Source organism: Varanus komodoensis, unplaced genomic scaffold, assembly GCF_004798865.1.
Source record: "Varanus komodoensis strain SLA01 unplaced genomic scaffold, ASM479886v1 scaffold4, whole genome shotgun sequence".
Lineage (NCBI taxonomy): Eukaryota > Metazoa > Chordata > Lepidosauria > Squamata > Varanidae > Varanus > Varanus komodoensis.
In genome coordinates this window covers 53787334-53813288 of record NW_025335941.1, presented here as the reverse complement: position 1 = coordinate 53813288, position 25955 = coordinate 53787334, and the positions used below count along the sequence as shown (strand labels likewise).

General features: G+C 42.9%; 1 protein-coding gene across 1 annotated transcript in view; it reads left to right on the top strand.

The window, feature by feature from the left end:
• CNTN5 (contactin 5) overlaps positions 1-21975 on the top strand; it is a 312385-nt gene extending 290410 nt beyond the window's left edge. Inside the window, exon 20 of the mRNA XM_044441829.1 lies at positions 21838-21975. Coding sequence (XP_044297764.1) covers positions 21838-21975 — 138 coding nt within the window. The remainder of the gene's footprint in view (positions 1-21837) is intronic.
• Positions 21976-25955: the final 3980 nt, after the last annotated feature.

Sequence of the window (25955 nt, the reverse complement as noted above, 5' to 3'; positions counted from 1 at the left end):
ACTGGAATTGGCCCATATCTTAGATGGGTTGGTGTGAAATTTAAATTAGCGCCAATTATATGTAACTTGAGATACTTCAATCATTCCTCTGTGGCAAACTTTTGATTCTCCAACCATATGAGGTTTTCTAAGACCTTGCCATTCCTAAATGTCAGATTAGAAATTTATATGGTGCTGCTGTTAATTTAATAGACCATAGACCATTAAGACCACTACTTTCTTATGGGGGAAATGTTGGCAGGGCCAAAGGAGTCACATGCCTCTTCTTAGAGCTACTCCTTCTGTAAGGAACTAAGAAGCTGGCTTCAGAGGCCTCTGTAATGATGGAGACAACTTCACCTTTTTATCCCACTTTTCAGCCTAAAATGCTCCCAGAAAAGCCTACCTATGAGAAAGCAATTAATCAAGCACAGACAAAGCACCCCTTGCCTGCAGGCTTGCAATCTAAAAGACATGGCACAAAGGGAAAAAGGGGATGAGAAGGAAAGAAACATAGGAACATAGAAAAAGAGTGTTTCAGAAGGGTCTCCCTGAGCCATCTAGTCTGACCCCGGCTCCAGCCAGCTCCACTCATGATATACCTATCACGTGCATGTCTAACCTATCCTTGAACACCCTCACCACTGGAGCTTCAACCATCTCCTGTGGAAGCCCATTCCATACCGCAGGTGTCCTAACCATCAGGAAGTACTTCCTGGCATCCACCCGAAATCATGTTTATACTCCACCTTTAAGGGTGCAACTATTAATGCAGCAAATGTTACTTTTGTACCCTGGGTCAAGTCAGAATGACAACAATTCATGGACAGGAAGTACAAATGCAGAAGGTCTTTCAGAACCAATGAAGTGGTCCTGCTTTCCATTACTCCCTCTAAAGGAAAACAGTTTATTTTAAAAAGCATGCAGAGTCTCTACAAATTAAAAACTAACAGTGGATGGGCTGGACTAGATCCTTTAATCAGGTTTACTAATGTTGGACGTGCAAGGGAGGTGTGCAGCAACACTAAATATGAAGTCCAGTGCACTCAGCCACCTCAGGATTCCACCACCTCTTTCTACTGCACGTGCAGACCAGGTCCACAACAGCAGTCCTGTGCATACATAATTGGGAATGTGCCCCACTAAGTTCAGCTAGTCTTGTGTTAAGTAAAGATGTGTAAGATGAGCGTCATAGCTGCACTGTGCTGCACACTTGCTTGGGAATAGATGAACATTGATAAGGTTTCCCTGCATGGCTATCAGAGTGAAGAGTGGTTAGAAGTTCACTCCTAGGCATCATGGGTCATCGTTGTCAAGCTCCTGTTGAGAGCCCAGACCCCACCAGGGGTCCATTGACAACCGTCATATCTACTGTGTAGTCCTTCCCACTTTGACTTGTGGATTCATGGGCTATCCATGTATCCAGAGCCAGCTGTCATGGTGGAATCCTGCCAAGGGCCCAAGAAGGGCCCACTGCCAAGGAGCCGCTGGAGTTGCTCCTCTTCTTCAACACTGCAACCTGTTCATTCTTCACCTTTCACCAGTCTAGGCAAAGTGATGGTGAGAAGCAGGAGCAACAGAAGCCACTGCTAATGGTTTCACTGTTTTCTGCCTGCCAAGCAAGCAAGTGGTAGCAATGATGAGGGGAAAAGGCTGAAGAGCAAGCGAATCTGGTGTCCATGATGGTGGAACGGTAGACTCACTGAAGGTGGAACCACACTGAAGCTGACCCTCAAAGACCTGGAGCTGTCCCTGCTCCTAGGAGCCGAAGTATTTGAACAGCTTTCTGCAACTATTGGCCACACTGTATGGGAATTATGGAAATGCAGCAAACACATCTGGAAGCCACCAACTTGGGGAAGGCTGTGCTGGAGCAAGAGGAAAGGGCTCTTCGACCAGGACAAAGGTCTAGCTAGTTCAGTATCTTCTTTCCCACCATATGCCTGGGTGACAATCTCCCCCTCCCCCTTGCCATCCCCCTGCCCCCCAGCATCCGATTATATTGTTTATCTACACTGGACTCTTCAGCATTAATTTTAAACAAATTAAAACCTCCACATGTATTTGAGTTGGATACTGTGGATTAGTCTTCAAATGAGATGCAGCTCTTGAGTTTCTATCAGAGTATTTGGTGAGCTAATCAAATATTTACTCCATTCAGTTTCTACTTACATTGACTGTCTCTCAGTTTTCTAAACAAAGGCAATGGGAGGGAGGGTGTGGTGGGCAAGAGATATTTTAATCAAATAAAATAAGGGACTTGGATTTAGTTCTTAGTCCTGCCACATCTTCTGCATTTTATCCAAACTGCCTGTTCTGTCGCTGCATTCCAAATCTACTCTCCTCCTCCTTAGAGGTGGCATACTTGATATGCAGGCTACCATGTTGTTTGATCTTGCGTGTATAGTAGTGTGGGAAAGCAAAACTTAATCATGTCGCTGTAATACTAATTCAGGTCAATCCTGTCTTTTGGCCTCAGCATAATTTGCATGGAGAGACAGTGCCGCCTTTGAGTCCCCGAGAATGAAAACACTGCACAGAAAACCTTCAGTCCCTTAAACTGGTTATACTTCTGTGATAGTGTTCACTCTATGAGCTTATCTTTCGCCCACTTTCTGCTCTCCCCCTCTTCATTTCATTCCAGGAATGCTCTTGCAGATTGGCTGACTTGATCTCCAAACCTATGCACTCCTACATGGGAGTAAGCCTCATTGAACACTGTGGACTCCCTTTGGAGAAAATGTATGTGTGACAGCACTATTCATTTCTGAATTAAAAGTTTTGCAAAGGACCCATCAATCTCTAACTCATTTGCATTGCCTTGCAGTTGGAGGGTCAAAGCAAATTTGAAACTAATATGGAAAAGTCATTCTTATATAGTCTACCAGAAGGAAATTAATTTCTGTGGCTTCTTTATTATTATTCTGGAAAGGCTTTATCTTAATTAGCATACACAACTGAATACCACTTATGATAATTTCTAGTTATTAAGAAGAAAATAAGCCCAAACACACTGATCACATACACACACACACACAGAGTGAGTGAGAGAGAGAGAGAGAGAGAGAAAGAGAATGCAAAGGAAGAAAATACTGAAATATGTCCTTTGTGGTAAAATGGCAATACTCCTACTTAATGATGTCCTTGGTAATCATGATCATGAACATTACCAATCATTAACTTCAGAAGTAGAAACAGTGATGATTACTGAATGAACAGATGGGTAATTCTGATCCTGTTACTGATGGCTCACTCTGTGCTACCCAGCCTTAGCCACACTGTAGTTCCAAAGGGTCATTCTAAGGCCTGCCTATGCACAGATTTAGTTTGCTTAATTTGGTCCAAACTACAGGTACAATTCCATGCAAGTTTATTCAGGACTACAACTTCCTGCATGTCCCAGCCAGCTACACTGAGGCATGTTAGAAGTTGTTTTGGCCCCTTTTCTGTCTAAACATGAATAGGTTTTCCTCCTTAGTCATACTTAGAGCAGACCAATCAAAATCAATGAGATTTAAGTCAGTCATACATAACTTGTAATATTATTTTAGTAGACTTATTCTAATTATGACTAAGTTGGAATCCAGCCCACTGTCTCCACTGACTACCCCCCCTCTCTCTCTCCTACCACTGAATCCAAGGATGAGTATGCCTTAGATCTTTGGAGCTCAGGTACTTCTCTGGGATTTCTTCTTAGCACATTACATTGCTAGCACATGACCGATTGATCCATTGAAATGATATTCTTTCTTCCTTCTCCAGAATGTTATCTCCATCACTTCCCAAGTGCATCTAGGATGCTATCATGTACTGAGTCAGAACCTGGTCCATCTAATTATTGACACTCACTGGTAGTGGCTTCCAGGCAAGGTTATCTCTTAGTCTCTTTTGGAGTTGCTGGAAATCAAACCTCCAGGCAAAGTGTGTGTATTACAGCCCTTCCTTATGAACTCCCATCAAGGCACTGACCAGACTGAGAGCCCAACATCAGCCCGGTTGCCTTCTGGAAATGCCTGAGAATTCAGAAAGAGAACACTTGGATCCGTAAATGCCTCCCCTATCTAACCTGTACTATGGGATGGCCAGCCAGAGACAAAATAGGCCAAGTGGACAGGCATGACAGGCAAAGAAACAATCAGAGTGTTCCAGACTCCATGTACTCCAAAGATTTGGAATTGTGCATAATACCAGATTTGTCTAGATACATGAAGAATGTTACTGTCAAAGGCTGGCTCTGTAATAAGCTCTATTACATATTACAGCTATGGAAGTGCTTGTGGCAGGTACTACAGAGCAGGATATTCCATATCATTGACTACAAAGAGGAGCATAATTACAGATCACTTTGATGCATTCAAACCAAGAAAGCCCAGTGGCAAGAATAGAAAAGGTGTTTCGCACCGCCACTTGCACATCCTGGCTGTTCACACTCTGTGATACATTTTTTCTGTCTCTACCTACTCATTACCTGAGACTCTGTGATTTCTACGAACTAGCACAAGCAACACTTTTTCAGGTGACATCATCTGCTAATGCGAACAGCGATAGTATCTACCATCTTCTGCTCAATTGCTTCATTAGATTCAATAGTCTTACCCATAACCTGCAATATATGTGTGTGATTTACTATATTATTCATTCCATTCCTCGTATATGCAGAACCTGCCTCGCTCATTGCCAAACATTGGTTTTAAATTTAAAATACATTAAGAAGTCTCACCACAATGGTTCATCAAAACTTGCCCCCAGCAGACAGGATACAATAGCCCTTTGGGAAAAGAAGAAGAGCATCTATTAAAAAGGGCTTATAGGTGACCCAAGCATGTGCCATGTGGGTCACAGAAGCCCCTTTTGAAAGCACCATTTGAAAAGTATCTTCAGATTAAGCATCTCTGGAGCCTACTCACTTAGCTGCTCACGACCATGCTCACCCCTTTGCAAACTGACTGTGTTAATTGAGCGAGTGGCTTTGAAGACTCCCTTCGTAACCATTAAATGAAACTGCCACACTCACCTCTTGGAGTTGTCCCAGCCCATCTCATTTAGCCAATGATTTCTTTTAAAATACAGCAGTTTATCTCTCCATTTCATTACACCAAGTCTCTAGGAGGTAATTTAACCCTAACATGGAAGCCATTATCTAAAACCTGCTTTAATGCAGGCTGTTAAGCCATCCACTTGGGAAGCCAAGGGGGGTTCTTTTGTTTGCATTGGGTGAGCACAGCCCTGTAGCCAGCCTTCCTTGTCAGGCGGGGCAGCCACAATCTGGTGGGGCATATCTGGGAGGGAAGCCACAGACCTCCGACCAGTCCCCCTACTCAGTGGTGGAGAGTGCATGAGGGCCAGAAATACAAAGGCTGCAATCTCCCCCTCATCCCCATGTAGAAAGTGGGTTGGCTTATATGAATGGCCATTATAGATCAAATTTACAAAAAAATGAGTGTGAACACCTGGAATTAAATGACTGGAGCACTTTTTGTTGCAAAAGAAAAAATGAACCATTAAGCATACAGGGAACAATGGGGGCACCAAAAAGGGTCAAACAAGCAGAAGGGTTTATGCTGCAATGATGAACTGTGGAGCTTTTCTCAAAAAATCAGTTCTAATCTTGTGGCATAACACCAGTATGGAAAGCAAAACAAAATGAGGCTTGAGAGGTAGAGTAAAAGCACATCACAATGCAACCACAGTCAAGTGTTTAGGGAGAATGGTGCAGAGAGCAAGAAGTACAACTTCCTTGTTCAAGTCAATGAGACTGAATCTTTAACTTTGTAAATTATGTTTTATGTAATAGACTTCCTTTTGTCAATGGAAAAAGCTTAATAAACAGGCAAGAAAGTTTTTGGGATGGTAAATTCACATAATATACATTTTGAGCGGAGCCGGTGTAGGTAGATGAGCCCAGGCTTCTGTCCTCCTGCTAGCACACCCCCCTCCCCTTTCTGAGGAGCATTTCTGGTCCTGGAGGGGCATCCAGCGCTTTCCATGGCAGCTGCAAAGGGGGTGGGGCAGAGACCTGGCTGGCAGATTCTGAGCACGGAGATGGGGGAACTTCAGTGCTGAGACTCCCAAGAATCCTATGCATGTCCCCCATCCCCAGACAATGTTGGGAAGCCATAGGATTACACCCTCGGGCTGTGTTCATCCTTAGTCATCACTTACTCAAAGAAAAGATGAAAAGAAGAGTAAAGTTCTTTAGGATAGATCTCTCCCCCCCCCCAAATTAATTTACTTACCTTGTTAGCAAGATGCACCCATTCCTGCTCTTTGTGGTTGTTACATGCTATCAAGATGGCGCTGGCTTATTTATTTAATTAATTTATATCCCACCTTTCACCCACTGTGGAATTCAAGGTGGCTAAATGCAGTTCTCAGGTTGCCTCCCCTCCAAGCTCAGGGCCTCCCCAGACCTGCTTAGCTTCATCGTGGTGGATGCCCTACATGCCTTCAGACCATACTATGGTCTCATAGCAGCCCAACGGATGGAAGCCCTCCTAAATCTCCTGTCCTTGACAGCCCCGCTCAGCTCTTGCAAACTGAAGTCTGTGGCTCCCTTGATGGAATTGATCCACCTCATAGTTGGCTTCCTTTTTGCTTCTTCTGCCCTTGACTGTCCCTAGCATTACTGTCTGCTCTAGTGAGATGTGCCTTCTCAACATGTGCCCGAAGTATGATGGCCACGATTTCATCACTAATCCTGCTCCACTCAGCATAATAACTGCAGAACAAATGAACATGCATTTGATAATGGCAGGCAAGCAAACGTGCCTCATTATTAGCAGTTGAGTAGATGACAGCAATGAAATTCAAAGGAGAACAAAGGGAAGTCCAGAGGCCCATCATACCAAGTTCTCATATTTAATTCTTTGAGGCATACAGGATCTTCCTTTGCCCCCAGGAGCACTGAAGTAAACATCAGGTGTCTCTGGTCATGACAAGAACATGCTTATTCAAGGGAAGTCTTGAGTGATCAGTGTGTGGGGGGGTGAGGGGGAGGGGAGAGGGGAGAATCCCCCAAAAGTCTAAATTGAGTCATTTGTTGTGCACTCCTCAGCCTTTTTGGGCGAATTTTCCATTGGGTCCTATGTATGCATTGCTGCCATTCCTGAAATGAACAATGATAAGGGTACAATGATAAAGAGTAATGTAAATGAAGAACCAATCCTGGGCAGTACGACTTCAGATTGCAGCTAGTGGTGTGTTGCGAGCTAGGTTTTCAAAGCAAGAGCCCATTCCTTTGCAAAAGCTCTTTATTCTCCCAAATATAGCCAATAAACACCATCACCACAGAATGAGTCTCTGAGCATGCACAGAGTGGTTTGTTGAACCCAATCTAGCTACTACTTCAGGGAAACCTCCTTCTGAGTGTGTCTGAGCCCCATCCTTCTGGAAGGACCCCTTTGGAAGTAAGCATGCCTTTTCTCTGTGTACCGTCCCTCTAGTTCAGCCTTCTCCTACCTGGTGGCCTTCAGAGACATTTAGACTGCATGCTCTGGCTCTGAGGATTCCTCTCCCATATTCCCTCTTAACAGTTGTACATCCCTGTAATTCCCAGAGTTTGGAGAAGAGTGGCCATGAGACAACCTCCCCTGCTTCTCCCATCTCAAAGTCTGAAGCCCCAGATTCCCAGCCCTGCCAACATCTTCTCTTTTTCCTCTGTCTCAGAGTCCATATCTGCATGAATGCGAAGTGCACACCAAGAACAATGGCCCCTCTCATTCCCAACACTGCGTGCGCTTACAAGACAGAATGTTTCCATGCAGGAAATCCACAATCCCTTGCACACTAGAAAGCTACACACCAGGCAGAAGGATTCCTGATTATCCTGCCAGAGGAAGTTAATGCCACAGATGAAGTCCTGAAATCCAGGAACAGTCTTACATAACAGGTTACATAATACCAGGGTGGACTAGCATAAAGCTTCTGGTTGAGAATTGGCTGCCCAGACTGTCGCTGGCTTTGCAGGGTTAAACCCTGGGCTTCTGCATATGGGGGATGTGACTTTCAGCAATGCTTTGGCTCATTCCGGATCAACAGGTTGTTTTCTAGACATCTGTGACAATATCCAAGACAAGAAGCTCTTAGATAAGAAAGAGAGCTCAGGCTGGTAGCTTGAGGTACACCGTGGCAGGAGACACAGGACTCAATTAAAAAAGAAAAGATTTTGCTGCATGCTAACACACTCTAAGGACAGTACAGCTGGTTTGCAGTCGACCAAAACTTCATCTCCGTCAAGACTGAATTTGGTGTCCTGATAGGTCAGGTGAGTTATTCAGTCCAGAGCCTTGTATTGATCATGAACCTTTAAGAAATGCATGGAATGGAGAATTTCAGACATTGAAGACTGTCCACTCAGCACAACACAGATTAGCATGCAACACAGATGACACGATGCAACACAATTTTGCTTCTGGTACATGAACCTATGCCAGACGTGGCACTCATTCAGAACTTTGAACCATTTGCAGACTTGATACCAGAATTTTTCTAAATGAGCAAGGGTCAAATGTGCTGCATTCAGAAGGTACATTAAAGCTCACTTCCACTAAAAGTTTGAAAAAATCCAAGCTTAACTATTCAGTGGAAGCAGGACCTGCCTTACCATTAGGCAGAGCAAGGCAATTGCCCAAGGTTGAAGATGGTGGGTGTTGGCACCTTGGGTTGGAGAAGAAAGCTACCAGCAACTGGCCTGGTCTGTACCTGGTTAAAAAACCAGCTGCCTTCAGGTGTGCTGAGGAAACTGTCCCAGGATTGAGGTAAGATTCAACTGCCATTCCAGTCAGTCTTTGCAAATGAAATGGGAGGTCGTACCATCTCATTCTTTGCTTCAGATAATCAAGTCTCTTGGGATAGTCCAAAGAGGAAATAGCTTGAGACCTCTCTCTTCAGGCTAGAATTTGCTAGCTGAAGGTGGATCATTGCCTTCAATAAAGTGTTAGCTCTCAGCTTTTTGTTCCTAGTTAGGGTTACTGAAGTGCAATTATCAGAGACATTTGATGATTCTGCCACCCACACTTCAGAACAATTTAATGGAATGGGTTGCATCCAGCTATCAGAATTACCATTGTGAGGTTCTTGCTTGCCACAGGCCCCATCTTTTGCAGATGGCAAGAAGAAGGAACACAAGAACATAAGAAGAGCCCTGCTGGAACAGACCAAGGGTCCGTCTGGCCCTGCATTCCACACACGTGGTGGCAAAACCACAGGATCTCTCAAGCAGGATGCGAGCAAGACCTCCCACTGCCCAGGCTCATCAGCAACTGGAGAAGGAAACTTGCAAGTTATTTTCACCACTGCAATCAGCTAAACTGGGAATATTCTTCTCTCCCCTTCTTCTTTAGCCAAAGCATTGTCTTAGCTATTCATGCTGTGATTGTCCCTCAGCTGATGAGCATCTTTGAGGCTAACCACCTGCAGTGGGGTGATGAACTTAGCTGTGTGGTTAGACTGAGTGTGGGTCCTACCTCCAACTGCTGGTTTGGGCGTCCAGATCACCCCAAAAACAGAAATGCATCATACGACGAGTGGTCAAAGTGATTTGCAGGGAAACTGTATATGATTCACAGGATGGTTATCATTTTGATAGAAATAACATACATCTCACTACAGAGGAGAAGATTGGAACCTGTGACTTGTGCACTTTCCTGTCCAGGTGCCTTTGATGGGCAACTTCAAGACCCCTTTATTCCTTCTTATGTCTCTTTACAGGGAACTTTGGTGGGACAAAGAACTACCTCCAAAATGGAGGACTGTCTTCTGACTGCCTTTCCGATACAGGGCTGTCCTCCACAGAAGACATGGTTAGCCTATGGGGAGCTGGCTGGTGCCCCCTCAGGCCATTCGACACATTTAAAGTCATGTCTCTTTTGGCCCTCAGGAGAAGATAGATGTTTGTGTTCCAGGGAGAAGCAGGCCCTCAGGTACTAACCAGCAAAGTCTCTTTAAAAAAAGTGGTGATGGATGCAAAGTAGGGATCCATCTATCAGAAAGACTGCATTTTCTTTTGCCTCTCTTAAGTCAGGGTTTCTAGCTAGTGTGGAACTTGCAATTGCAGAAGCTGAGGAAAGATTGCAAGTTCACCCAGTTCATGATGGGCTGTGGAACTGGACCGCCCCTCTAAGTTCCAGCATGTCTCATTACAATATATGGAAATACTGGAGATCTGAATCATTGCAGCCACTATCAGACAAAATTCTTGAGCTTTTAATGGACCCAAAGAGAGTATGAGGTCCACAAAAAATAAGAGAAACTCTATAAAGATCCTAGGGATCAAAATGTAGATCTGTCAAGGATGACCAGAAAAGATTTTCTTCCTAAGCTTATACCAGTGTAAGACTTACAATCATTCCTCAAAGACATGATTGAGGACTGAATACCAAACAACTTCCCAGGAGATACATTATGCTAATCGCTACTGCAATCAGTTATTTATCATTCCTACAGACATGTATTTTCCATTTATGCTAACAGGGTGGTTGATTGGATTCTGCTCATTAAATGGGCAGAGTCAAAACCAGTCTTATAAACTGCTGTTCAAGTTAATTGGGGAGTGCTTTAGCACTTGGAAACTGAAAATTAAGGTTTTAAAATTATAACCTACATCAATCAGGCATTCTTCCGACATTAAGCCAAAATCAATCCGCTTACTGTGTTCAGCACAAAAACTTTTTATTATTTTATTTTATTTCATTTTAATGCTGCATTACCAGTTTTGCCTTTGGAAAGCAAGGTTCTCACCAGGGGGAAATTTAGCTAGAGGATACTTGGTAAGGGTTTCATGTTACCTTCCTTTGTTTGGATTATTCAAGGAACTAGTCCCTGGGGCAATAATTAGTTAAAAGAAATGTGCAAAGAGCAGAGTGTACCATGTAATACCACACCCCCAGTTATTTCTTCTTCTGACATATTGCATCCATTTATTGCAGTTGAAAGGATGCCTCCTTTCTTCCTACTCTGTTCTCTTTCTCTTCAGTTACAGTGGTTAAAAGGATGGTGCTGATCTCAAGACATTTAACCACAGCATGATGCAACCACTGCTTTCAATAGAAAAGCCAGGCGATGACTGCCACCAGGACTGTGGCCGAAACCGGACCCCCGTGAAACAGAAGTGAAGTTCCTGAATGCTTGGCAGAACCTTGAAGTTTTCAGAAGCCCCCAAAATAGTCTAGCAAAGACGGAACTTGCTCAATAGTCATAGCGTGAACATGGTACTTGGTGTGGGAAGCAGAATGCTGGGAATTGTAGGACTCTTTTCTATCTAAACATGAATGGGTTTGTGCTCTAATACACGGAAGTAGTGTGTTTATTATTGAACCAAAGTTCTGCCCAATGGCTGTAAGTCTTCTCAAATTCAGTAATGCTAGCATAGAGCATCCTCCCATAAAGCACCCCTGTTGAGGGATGTGGTGTGATGCAGGAATGCCGTGCAAGACTAGGTGGGACCAGTCCTGGCCTGACCAACTGCCCTGGCACAGATGGAAAAGGCTTCAGCCAAACAGCCAGGTGACTGATGGAATGTGCTTACCTTCCCTGTGTGACATCCTACAAATATGTCAGAGGACAACTCCCAGCATTGTGAATTGGCCGTGCTGGCTGGAGCTGATGGGAGTTGATGTCCAAATCATGTGGAGGGCACCAGGCAGGGGAAGGTCCAGTCCCTTGCTCAGTGCTCTGCAATGCAGGGCGTAGCTATAACAACTTTGACAAATGGTCCCACAGTCCCTGCTTAATAGCTCCAGCAAAGTATCTACCTTCGATAGTAAGCGAAATCCTTCTAGGAACAGCATCCTAGAAATTTATTACAGAACCATTTACATGAAGTCATTCATGGGGTTCACATGAATGGAAGATACTGCCTTATGCCAAATCGTTTCATTGATTCTTTTAGCCATATTGTGGGAAGAGGTTAGATCTGTATTTGCTAACAATTTGCTGGATGATTTATAGTAGATCAGCAAAGGTTTCTCCATATCACCAGTCTTGTGTGGTAATCGCATTGTTGGACTGGGACTCAGCAGGTCTGAGTTCTAGCCTCAACTCAGTTGTGAAGCTCCCAGGGTGAGTTTGGATCAGCTGCTGACATACAGGGTTGTTGTGAGAATAAAATGGAGAAGCAGAGAATCATGCAGCAAAACCAGACATAAAGTATCTACCCCCTTCTAAAGTTATAGTGATGGAGTATTTTGTGTGGAAGCAGGGGTCCGTTCTGGTGCTCAGAGTTCTAATGAAAGAACAAAATAGATCCTGCAAGCTGGGTGCCTTTCTATGGCTGGCCTGGTCTTCTCAGCATCTCAGCAGAGAAGAGGTATGCCAACCTTGTTGCCTCTCAGGTCTACCTGAGATGGGGTTTTTTGGTCTCAGTCTTAACTGAGATCTTTCCAGCTGGAGATGATAGCCACCCAGCTTAGTGTCAGGAAAAGTTGCAAGTAGCCTATATAGAATTGAAATATATATGTGTATACATGCAGTTGGGGCATATGTGACAGAGGATGATGTGCTTAATGACTTTTTCTAGTAGGTCCTGGTGTTTCATAAGATTCTTGTAGAAGCAAAACAGAACCAGCCTAAATGTTACACTAATCACATAGTGTGTAGCAAAGGGTTCTTTGCACCAGTGTAAAATGGGCAGCCTCAATTCAGATTAGAACTAATGTGCACTGGAAGGATAGGGTGAAACCTTTCTTGCCTGTTTGAACCATGAAATACCCCTCACGGGCAACATCCCCCTTGATGATGGAGATTTTGGGATGCAAACAGAGGTGGTGGGGAATGGGTCCAACCTCCCTTTTTGGTGTGTGGTGGTCCTGAGCCTAGGTAAAGAGAAAGCTATGCTGTTGCCATACGATGAGAGGAATGTGTAGTTTGTCCCTGAGGGATAGAAGGCTTCAGCCATAGTCCTAAAGCCATATAGCTAGGAACTGGAAGAGGAGGAGATGTGAAGCGAATTAATGAGTTTCAAGGAAGTAGCTTGAGGACTACCACTGTGGCCAGGCTCAGCATCAAGGGTAGGCACAGTCATCAACGTTGAGGACCAGAGGGAAGAGCCTCCTGGAGTTGTTCTTCCACTTCAGCATTGCAGTTTGTTTGCTCACCTGGCTCTCTCTCTCTGCCTATATGAATCTGGTGGTGAGAAAGACAAGCAGTAGATGCCACTGCCTAGCTGCTCCCTGGTTCTTTTTCTATCAAACAGGCAAGTAGAAGCATTGATGAGAGAGGATGAAGACCATGGTGGTGAGGAGGTAACCCCACTGATGAAGGGAGGGGGTCTCACAATGTTATTGTGCTTGAAGGTTCTCAGAAAATTGAAGCTGGCCCTGAAGACCAATTGCCACTTTCCTCACAGGTCCAACTTGGAGTTACTCTTGGAGCAGTGGACTTGAACAACCCTCTTCTCTGACAATATTAAAAATGCAGCAATGATCATTAGTTCTTAGAACATCCAAGGAGAACTCCCCAAGTGTACCTCCACTAATTGCACTGAAATATTAAGGGCCAACAAGCTCATCTTGCCCTTTTCATGCTGAGTTCAGAGGTATGCACCTAATGCACCAAGTATAATCCTTATCTTAGGTGGCATCCGATACAATACAAGCCCCTTCCCAGGACAGCTTTTCGATATATAGATGGATTTAGAAGCATGTTTACCCAAGATAATGGGTTAGTTTGGCACAGTGCTTCCAAGCTTGTGGCATTTTAAAAAAAGGACACCAGAAAGGACTATTGGATCTCAGAAAGCTCCCTTCGTGTCACAGATAAGATGCCGTATCATTAGACAACAGAAAGAGCTTGCTCAGCCATGCATGAGGTCAACAGAATAAAATGCCACTTGCTAGAGCTTTGACACAGATATGCTTCACAAAGCTTTTAGTGTCCTTAAAAAGAAAAAAGCAGGGTGTGCGGGTGGGGGGAAGAAAGGAAAAGGAGAGTATGAGAGAGATTCAAAGGGCTTCTGTTTCTGGAAAGAAATTGATGCAATTTCTTATCATAAACAACATCAGAAATTCAAAATATGTGGCATATTATCACTTCTGATTGACACTTACATACCTCCTGCCATCAGGATGAGTGTCCATCAAGCAGTGTTCCTTTCCTTCTTTTCCTGTGATTTTATATTCATCTGCACTTTCTCTATTGCAAGCAAAAACTCGGAGAAGGGAGCTACAGAGAGAGAAACCTGAGATAGGCAGATGTTTGGAGACCCTTAAAAACCAGCTAACCTTTTCACACAGGATTCAGGTCCTTTTGAGGCTTTGTTTGGAACGCTTCTCTTCAGTCCGGAATGTCTGTAAGAATATTGGATTCCCTGCCGTGTTCTATGTAGACCGGGGGGGGCAGTTTTGGAGGGTTGGGTGACTGTACTGCTTCCCTGAGAACCCACCAGAGCCCATTCCCAATGCCCACTGCTGGAATGGTTGCCCTGGTGTGCTGCACCATTTGTTGTGGTGGCATCACCATCAGCAGGTGCTTTTGTAAGGAAACGAGGCATGCGGAGGGTGCATCCCTTGTCTGCAATCCAAACTGAGCTCCCGTGCATGTGGTTCCACCTGTAAAGGAGGTAGTCACCTTGCTTCCTTGCAAAATGGTCATCTTTTTTAACTAGTGCAGCAAGTTCAGAGAGAGTCTGAGGCCACAGAAACAGTCAACAAACAAGCACTGCTCAGTCCACAGTAGGAGCAGCAGAGGGTTTCTTCCTCCCCGCTCCCCCCGATAACTAGAAAGCTACAAGGGGGTATTTCTGCTCCTAGCTCCATTCAAGACCAGCTTTGTGCATCCACTATCTGAACCCCATCAGTTCCCTTGCATCCCTCTGGGGCCAGGTGCCTAACCAGGAGAAATTTTGGGTTCCCAGTTCTGCCTTGCTTTATTTCTTCGGAATTCCTATTCAAATTTACTAGTATGTCATTCCCAGCTGAGCTCTTGATTTGGTCAGAAGGTCTCTCCTGTCAGTCGGAGTTTCCCCCCATGCCTCCAGAACTGCAGCCTCCAGAGTCCATCATTCTTCCAGCTAAGTGGAACAACACAGCTAATTCTGTCTTAACTGGAAGAGCCCTACCATTCGGTACAGTGAAGCAACTGATTTAGGTGGCAGGGAGGTGACAACAAGATATTGGAGGAGAGTCCTGTGTGCCACATGGCCTGCCTTCTGCCTTCAGCTGCAGTGGAAGAGGGTGTCCCCTTCTAGTCCAGTAGCCTTCTGTAGGTGGAATGTGAGAAGGCGCTATCTTGTTTCATCTTGGGCATCTTGGTGTGTTTTTATTGCCAAGGGGTGTTTTGCTGCCTAGCTTAGTGAGTAATTAAGAAAGGAAATGCTTTTAATCTTCACAAGAGCAGTGATGATGGTCATAAAAGGAGGAGAGTGGATTGCAGATGGATAGAGGCTCTGACTGGCTTATGGATTTTCAATATATGCTGTTGTCTGCATCAGCAAAAGAAACAGGTCATTACAGCCTTCTGTGACATTCATAGCTAATTTACTAGAAGGCCTCTTATAATATGCTATTTAAGCAACAGCCATCTTGTAATGGAAATCTTGGTTGAAATGCAGAGAGTAACAATCTATTTTTATTTCCCAAACAAATTCTTCTTCTTCGTCATTACTCGCTATTATATTGCAAACTCATCTACCCTTATCGATACATGTGCCATAAAATGATGATGAGTGCTTATAAAAGTCCCCATCTAAGTCAAATCATTAAAAGGCAAAAGAGAGGTTGTCAAAAAACACTTTGGGTCTCTTCCAAGAGTATCTCAATCCAGAACCCTCCAGATCTATTGGGCTACAGCTCCCATAATCCCCCCATGGGAGCGCCAGTCCAATACATCTAGAAGACACCATGTTATGGGAAACTGCTGCAAAGTGTCAGAATCTGAAGCCTGGACATCGGTCTTCTTAGTAACTGGCAGTGTGATTTATGCTGGAGGTGCCTATAGGATTAGGAGGAAGCCTCCCGATACTTGCAAGATCCGGAGCCTCTGTGATCATGCGGTACAGCCAGGAGCTCTTGGAAGCTCTACAAAGGGGTCCCTGAACTGCTCAGTTTGGTCACAGCAATATGGGCCTTTCCTAGTATCTGTTCCTTCCCTTTGCCTCTGGTTATGCCATGACTTGGTGGTATCTGATCCTTGCCTGCTCCTCATGACCCAGTGGGTACCAGGCAAACTGTTAGATGGACAGGTAGTAGGCAAGCATTCTGGGAATGCAGAAGGAGCCACCTGCAGGCATCAGGTTCTAGCATCCTGGGCTAATTTCTGGTGTCCACCACCCAACAGCACCCACAAGCATTGATTTCAAGGCCTTCCCTGAAAGCAGGAATCCCTCAAGGTTAGAATCACTCCCAAATTCCAGGGAATTCATCCATTTACATTTCCTCCAATTTAAATTTCCTGGGTTGATGCCACTGTACTGTCATGGTGGGAAATTTAAAATGGGAGGAATCTAGCTCATTCTGGATCAGTGTCTACCCAGTTTTCACTATCCAGGCTTGGCTCCAATCTGCAGTCAAAATCTGTACATTTCCAACCTTGCAAATTGATTTGTAGCCCCTCCTCCTAATACTTGTTGATCAACATGGATGTTTTTAAGTGTCCACGAAAGCATAGGTACTTTTGGGAAATGCACACTTTCCAAATAGAGAAGGATGAATATATTTCATATTGATGCCCTGTTTTATCTTATCTTCAAGTGTCCAAGAAGTGCTGCCATATTCCTTTCTTGTGTGCAAGACCACTCAGAACTGTTGGAACTTTATGCATGGTTGAGATGATAGGATCAGTAACTTCAATTTTTCTGACTATTTTGGAGAGTTTGTATTATACTTGAACATTTCTGTGCAGTATGATCCATTTCCCAGTCCATTATGATAGCCATAGGATGTCCTTCTCTGCCCTTTCATAAAAGAAGTACAGTTAGCATGTACAGAAAGGAGCATCTTCATGATGATGATGTCCCAGCCTTGGAATACCATCACATGAGAGATAAACCTGGTGCCAACACTGTACTTTTTTCAGTGCTGGACAAAAACTGAATTTCGTTAAAAGAAGCATGACATTATATTGTTTTTTAAAAGATCATTTTATGTGCCCTACCCTGAAATCCATCTAGGGAATGAAGGCATGGTGTATAAAGTTGCAAAATGTATCATTGGGATATATTGAAAATATGAAGGAGGAAAAGGCTTACCTTTGCTAAGTAATATGTATAAGTACAAATGTATAAATACTAATTATAATTTAAATAGAGTCTCAAGATATCCCATGGGAGTGGGGAACTCTGTGTCCAGATGACATGGGTGCTTGCTTGGCCAGCTAATCAAGTGGTAACTGCCGATGGGCAACTTCAAGGTCCCTATTCCTCCTTCTTACAATTTCTTGTGGTTTTGAATCTTTAAACCTGACTTGGACTGGACAGCCTTTCAAAAAGATGACCGTAATGTAGGGCACCAAGCCCTCCTGTTCTCCAGGGCTCCTTCAACCAAGGTTGAGCCACATTCATCACTGCTCTATGAATAAGAACCTTCATCAATCAGCCATGGCAGATGAGGAGTAAGGGAACTGCAGTCCAAAACATCTGGAATGCACCAGTTTAGGGAAGGCTGCCATATCTGTTAGCATCTGACAGGAAAATAAGATAAAAGTCAATAAAAAGAGAATAATTTATTAAAAAGATCTAATGTTACAAGAACAGTACGCAGGAACCAGTATTTGACCGTCTTTCACATAGTATATACTATTATATGTATTAAATATATACAGGTTGTACAAGATATCTAACATTTTAAGATGGGCCTTTGTTTTGGCTTCTGGACCATTTTTTTCCTGATCACTTTTGTAAATTATTACGACATTATACAAAAATACAGTCTTTCCAATTAAGTTGGACTGCTCTGTTACAATCTCATTCAAATAAAATGAAATAACAAAACAAATAAAGCTCTCTTTGCAGCAACCCCACCCTCACCCCAAAACCCATTAAAACGAAAACAGGCAGCCTTCATGAGATGGGAACATTTGTCTTCTACAAAGTGACAAAGACTGTAATAGGGAGGTACTTAAACATTTAAACGTGTTTAGTAACAGACTGAAGATGCAATGCAAAGTAAGCTGCACAGGGCGGGGAGAAAGCCTCCTTGATTGCATCCGTCAGCACAGCAATTCAACATACTTGGCCTTTCAGAGCTCCAGAATTCACTCATAGCACGGTGTCTGACACCTTGTCAATGACACAGTCCACTGGATTTCATTTATTGGATTTATTTATCGGATTTGTAAAGCCACACCCAATAGTCCCGAACAGGACTCCTTGGGCGGTGAGAAAGAAACATTTCACTTTAATGGTGAAATATGTCAAAGAAGCTTTTGACCATCAGCAGGGATAGGATGAAAATGCAGGGTTGCCATACCTGCTGATGGATGGAACCCTCACTTTCTGCAGACTCATCTCCTTTCTCCTCTGCTGTATTTAAGCCATTGCTCATCAACAACAAAAAGTAAGCACATGGGGTCCATGTTGCAAGTAGGGATGGGGTAATTCTCTCTCTTGTCTATTTTTTGGATGACATCAACTGGAAAAAAAGGCACCCACAAATCAGGTAATCGATTTAAGAAACGGTACTAAAGGCCACCTAAGAACATGGTCGAAGTGTCCTGAACCAAAGAGGATTACTGTCTCTGTTCTGATAGTGGTAAGTGTCTTTCTTCCTTCAGGTCCTTCATCCTGGTGGTCATGATGGTTGCAGGTTAATATTGTTGATGTTGGGATGAGCACAGGAGGCAAGGAGGGCTCTATGCTCTGGCACATTTCTGATGCCATCAGAGGTATACCAGGTTTAGAGGCTTCTCAGTCTTCTGTGTTTCCATACCCCAACTCAAGCCTCATTTGTCAGGCTTGCTGGAAGAATTGAATTATTGCTGAAGCGAGGGGTGGAGGGTGCTTTTCCTTCCAGGCATTTCAGGAACCAGACTCTCCACTGTGGAGGTTGGTGGAAATACAAGTTGATGACTTGTATTGCAAATGCATATGAATATCACTTTCTGGCAAGTTGTCAGTGTTGGACTGGAACAACTATATTTGCTTTTTGATTTTTCACCCCCCAATAATTTTAACTTTACATTCACTCTAATCCAGTTCACACAACATGAGGTCAGTTTATAAGCCATGATGGCTTGTTAAACACCACTGGTTGAATGTTGGTTCACTTCTCTAATTATGCATAGCTGGTACAGGTTGTTGTGACATCTGAACCTGGGGCAGGGGTTGTTGGGATGGTTGCTCTTGGGATCCATAGTCTGTTATAGAGTGGTGGTGGGGATGAACCATCCCAACAAGGTGTCCTCACTGGGTTCAGGCACCACAAGAAGTGGTGGCAGGAATGCCAATTCACCACAGTCAATAAGCCACTACAGTGATCATGAGAATCAGGTTTCAGTCTTTGTTTCCCCTACCTCAACAGCTCACCACAATGGATGTGGTGCGTTTCATTCAACTGAGTTGCTAAACTTTATATTTTTATTTTTAGCCAGTTTATATTCTTAAAAAGTAGCTTTCAGAACACTTTAATTTTACTTCTAAATCCTGCAGTGCGCAAGGCCAACCATTGCCTTGGTGTCACAATGACTTAGAAATAGTTAAATTATTCTCTCCCCTTCTCCTCCCCCACTTTTTCTAAGGAAGTGATATGTATAGGCATGTAGTGTCCACAGGTGACGGAAAGCAAACCTTCTTCCTTCTGCTTGGAAGAGATGTCCTTAACAGGATAGGAAGTGGAGGTATACTTCTCATGGCAACATATTCACCATTCTAAATAAAACCTGCAAACTGTAATAGATGAATGTGTGTGTTTGCATGCACACATCTCTCTCTGTATTATTACATGGAAAACAACATGGGGTACCAAAAAGAACTTCCTGGATTAGGATCGCAGATTGGTTTTAGCCGCTAAAGGAGCATTGATGTAGATTAAGGGCTTGGCAGAAAATAGATCTCCAGATATTTTAGACTTCAGTTTTCAGCATGCTTAAATATTGGTTAAGCTGACTGGGCTTCTGAGAGGTGAAACATCTCAAACATCTGGCAATCTACCTTCTTTCAACATCTAATCTAGATAATGAGTCTTCAGATTGTGGTTTATAGTTCACAAACTGTATGATACATCATGTAATAGCTAGCATGAGTCACACCAATATGTTGTGACCATTAGTGGTGAGAAAAGGAGGAAGATGGAGGAATGGGTAAGAAAAGCATGGGAAACAAAGAAGAGAAGGTTGGAAGGAAATATCTAGATAGAAAAATGGATAAATCAGTGCAAAAATCATGAGATTAAAAAAAATGAGTGTAGGTTCAATGTTGTAGGCTGAATTTGAAGACAGAACCTGAATATGGAAAGAATGAGGGCTTGGTTAGGGTTGGCCACCTTGTAACTTCCAAACATTTTGGCCTACAACTCCCATCAGCCCTAGTGTTGAAGGTTGTTAAGAAATATAGGGTGATATAGGGGAAAAAAGTATAACTCAAAAAATGACAAAAGAGGACAACGGTTTGCATAAAACTTGCATATGCAAATGCATAAACACAAATTTTAAAATTAGAACAGTTCTTTAAACTGATTTGTAAGACATCTCACCCTAAAGGAGTGACTGACTCGCTGTGCTTGGCTAGTCAACTGGCCATGTTCATGAGCAGCTTCAAGGCCCCTGCTTTTCTCACAGCTATTCAAAGTAGAGGACAGTCCTTTCCAAGGTAGGCCACCTGGACAGCCAAGGGCAAAACAACTGGAGGGCCACAAGTTGTCCAGCCCTGACTTAGAGAATTAGAAACACTGCAAAATAGAATCCATTTTAGTGTTGCTTTGGACACAGCATTTGAACTTCGTGCATTTTATTGATAATCAGGCAAAACCATCCTGTTCCGATCTTAATATGCTTCTCGATATCATTTAGTTTAATCACCAAAGATAGACAGTACAGTACCATACAAAAATGGACTACAAAAATAAAGGTCTAAAGACTGAGAGCTGCTTGGGGACAACAGCTTTCTGTCTTTGCATTCATTTCGTACTTCCAGTTAGCAATTACTGGAGGCTATGATTACTGTCCGGCAATAATTTCATTGCCATTTGCATTTTTAATCTGCTGTACTTTTGCTATTAAAAATAAACATTTCTCCCTCATTTGTTAAGGTAGGCAATATCAGATGCAAAGCAATAGGCTGAATTTTATTCTTCATTCGGATGCTTCAGAGATTTACTTTGTAGTGAAAACGTGGCTCATTGTATGCCCAGAAAATAGAATTATAGCTGAAAAACAATAGGAAATTACCATACTTTGCTAACTTTAGATGACTTTATTTTGTTAAAGACATCATTTGTTACAGCAAATTAGAAAAGGGGCTACATAATCTAAATGCTGCAATTATGCCTTATCAGTTTGGAAAAAAAGCAAGCCGGCCAGCCTTATGCAAAGAGGGAGAAGGGGGTGGGCACTAGTCTCCAAATACTTATCAACCTTTGTTCTTTAACAAAAAATGTAACAATTCAAATAAAATAGATGTACTGTACTAGACGCCACAATTAAACTACTAATGATACAAGACTGGTGTAAGCTAATATATAAACGTATTAGAAAAGTAAAATAAAAATTGACAGAATTTAATTTGCTTACAAAAGTTCATTTCATACAATCTGCATATTTTTTGTTGGGCAATAAACATCCCCTTCCCCCATGGAGGACATTTACAAAAACTGAAGAGAAGAAACCTGATGAGTTATTTTAGCATTGTTTCCCTCCCACAGCACTCTTCCTGGTGCCCTGGGTCTATTTCTGGGTCTTGGACTGTTAGCTCTTTGACATCTGCTTCTTCTGTAGATGCAGAGCTCCATCCATTGGTGTTACCAAGCTAAAGCAATTGAACAGATGAATGATAAAAGGTCCACAGTCTTCTTCACCATGAAGTTGAAGGCACCATCAGTACCAAGAGAAATGTTACAGTTGATGAAGAAGTAGAGAAAGCATGTAGGCTTGATTGAGAACTTGTGACTTTTCCACCTGCAGTGATTCAAATCAAAAGTGAGCAGATACAAGGAGGGTCTACAGTGTTTTGGAATTTTACAATATCTATTGCAGTGATTATCAGAGTCTATGCTGGGGTATGTGTATCTTTTACTAGGGGCGGAGGTGTTGTTTGCAATATTATGCTGCCATGTTGGATACATCTAGCAGTTTGTTCTACCAGCCAGATTAGTTCTTCTGGGATGCATCGTCTTATACATACTTAACAGCGTAAGAGCTATGATAGATCAGACCAAAGGCCTATCTACTCCAGCATTCTGTTCCCACAGTGGTCAACTGGATATCCATGGACATGTAGATGATGACTGGATTGAGACAACAAGGCAACTCACATTCAAAGGCTATTGAACTATGAGCTATTCTTGAAATATTGGTTATTGTGTTGTTTGAATCCAGCTGTGCTAACAGGTCATGGCTCATTTACTACAAATGATCTATGACGAGCACCCATGGTTTGTTGTTGGCTTATCAACATGGTTTCATACAACACAATAAACCATGTTTCAACAACAACTCATGGTCATGACAACCCCACTTAATGAAAACCCAGTCCGTGAATATGGGCTATCATGTTGCCTGTTGTTTTTGCTCGTTGTGAAGTTGCGTCCGACCCATTGAGACCCCATGGACAACACTCCTCTGGGCCTTCCTGTCCTCTGCCATCCCCTGGAGTCCACTTAAGCTCGCTCCGACTGCTTCAGTGACTCCATCTAGCCACCTCATTCCCTGCCGTCCCCTTCTTCTTTTGCCATCAATTGTTCCCAGCATTAGGGTCTTCTCCAGTGAGTCCTTTCTTCTCAATTATTTTGCCTAAACTCAGTCAATAGCTCTGTTCCACTCTTTTCTCCCAGCAACTAGTATTACAAGTTTGTTGTATGTAAAATTCAGTCAAAAGAAATGTCTGTGACTGGCAGCTAGAAAAAGCGCCCTTGAAATTGTATTGAGGATGGATGTGAAACCAAAAAGGCTTCTTCTGTTATATGCATATTAAAAGACAGGAAAGAAAGGGTGGTTCAGCTGCTCAGTGATGATGGCAAGATGATAACAGGTGACAAAGACAAACCGGAAATGCTTGATTCCTACTTTGACTCAGTTTTCTTGCAAAGACAGGTCTATGACCTCCCTAAGTACAAGCTGAAGGGGCAGGATTACAGCTTGAGCTTGACAAGAAGGAAGACCTCATTATTTTAACAGAGGTCAAATTTTCAGGATCCAATGAACTGCATCCTAAAGGAACTGACAGAAGAACTCTCAGAACCACTCTCTATTCTCTTTGAGAAATCATGGAGGTTGAGTGAAGTTCTAGATGGCAGGAGGAAGGCTTATGTTGTTCCTATCTTCACAAAGAGCAAAAAGGAGGATCTTGGGAATTGCAGACCAGTTAGTCAATCCCTGGGAAAATGCTTGAGCAACCTATAGAACAGACAATCTGCAAATTCCCTGAAAGCAGTGCAGTGATTGCTAGAAGCCAGCATAGATTTGTCAAGAACAAATCAAACTAATCTGAACTCATTTTCTGAGTCCCTAGTGGACTCTGGGAAAGCTGTGGATGTAATATATTTTGACTTCAGTAAAGCTTTTGACAAAATGCCTCATTGTATCCTGATTAGCAAACTAGCTTAAAAGTGTGCTGGATGGAACACAGATCTGGAGGATCCACAGTCAGGTGCAGAATCAGACCCAAAGCCTGCTCATTAATGGCACCTTCTCAGATTGGGGAGAGGTGACCAGTGGGGTACTGCAGGGTTCAGTTCTGGGCTCAGTGCTCAGAGGAGTTCAAGGGGATGCTTATCTGATTTGACACAAAACTGGATGGGTTAGCTAATACTCAGGAGGACAGAAACAAAATTCAGAGTGATATTGAAAGGTTGGAACACTGGCCAGAAAATAACAGAATGGAATTTAACAGGGACAAATGCAAATCTTTGCATTTAGGAAAAATAAAACAATTGGATTGTTACAAGATGGGAGATATTTGGTTCAACAAGTGAGATGGGTCTTGGAATTGTTGTAGTTCACAAGCTGAATATAAATGCTATTTTGGTGGGGGTGAACTGGTGGCTTAATAGAAGTATAACTTCCAAATCATGTGAAATACTAGTTTCCCTCTTTCAGTACAGGTTAGACCTTGTCGTTAGTGCTGTGTCCATTTTTGTGCACCATAGTTTAAGAGAGATGCAGACAAACTGGAGAAGGTTCAGAGCAGGGCAACAAAGATGATCCCAAGCACTGGAAACAAAGCCCTATGAGGAGAGACCAAAACACCTTCCAAGTTTAGCATTGAGAAGAAAACTGAGAGGAGCACTCTTCAAGTACATGAAAGGTTGTCACAAAGGGGAAGGCCAGAAACTCTTGATAATACCAGAGTGCAAGGCATGGAATAATGGGTTAAAGTTTCAGGAAGCCAGATTCTAGCTAATCATCAGGAAAAACTTCCTGAGTGTTAGTGAAATACAACAATGGTGCCAGTTTGTTAGAGAGATTGTGGGCAATGGAAAAGTTTAACATGCTGCTGGACAGCCATCTGTTAGGGATGCTTCAACTTGGAGTCCTGCATTGAGCAGGGAGTGGAAATGATAGCCTCGTTGTCTTCTTCCAAACCTTCTATTCTATGATTTCTTCAGTTTACATTGCAACATGAACAAGGCATTTGTTAAATTTAGCAAAGCTAAGCACACACCAGAATGCCATTAGATGTTTAAATCTACACTTCTAAGAAATTTAGAATGCAGTTTGTGAAAGAAACACGCACAAATAAACCACAGTTGAAAGCATGTACACAAATGTGCATATTTGGAAAAATGTGCAGGATCACTTGCACACAATTAAAAGTCTTCAGAAATGCACATCTGAACATGATTCCTGCATACAAAGAAGTGCACATGCACATGCAAATATGAACACATGTTCATGCAGATTCCAAAAATAGTGTGATCTGAATCAGAAATGGGGAGGATAAAGTTAAAAGTAGAAAAATGAGAACCTAACAAAAATTGAGCTAGAGAGAGTTGCCCATCCTTAGATTGTCCACATTGCTCCTGGCCAATATCCATCAGTGTCTACTACATTCAGCTCCAGGTCAGCAGAATTGTTCGCATGGCTAAGGACCACGGTGATTGTCCTTGCCCTGAGATGAAATGTCGCTGTGATGATTCCTTTCACCTGAGCCTTCCATTTTCAGTGCATGAGCCCATGTTAACCAATGAACCACATTTGCTCAAACAAAACAGGTTCCCTTGTAACCTCTTTGCAAAGCCCATGAAAAAGCAAATCAGGTCTCAAAAGCCCAGCTGTGAGGGGAGATGGAAAAGAAAGTGATGGATGTTTGGAAGCTTCCTGTCGTTTGCTGTGCTTTTCCATGTAAGGGGGACCAGTCAGCTTGTATTTATTTATTTTAAACCTTTGCATACCATCTGCTACCAAACGGTCTTGTGATGGCCTTACAATAAAACCAAGTGGAGCACAACATCCATTCTATACAATAAAAACCCACTTATTTGAGGATTTGGTGTGCCTATTTTTCAAATGAAAGCTAGGGGCTTCTGATCCTGACAAGCAAAGATGGAATTTTCTAATCTCTGATGGGCAGTTCAGTTGGGCTATCCATATATTTCATGTGCACACGGGATTCCTTGGCTTGGCCAGGGCACACAGAATTTGGCAGAACGGCAGAGAAAGGAGAGTTTTTAACTTAGAAAGATCTTTTTCCACAAAACTTCACAGTTCTCCCTCCTCTCTCTATGGCCCACACAAGAGTGCCTTGTGCCCACCCAGGGAACTTTTCGATCCAAGCCACAATATCCTTAAATTTATATCTGTCTGGGCTCAGTGAAACAACAATTAAGGTTTATTTTAATTACAACAGGTTTGGTCTCTGCTAAGTCAAAATGCAGAAATACAATTAATTTTCTGTT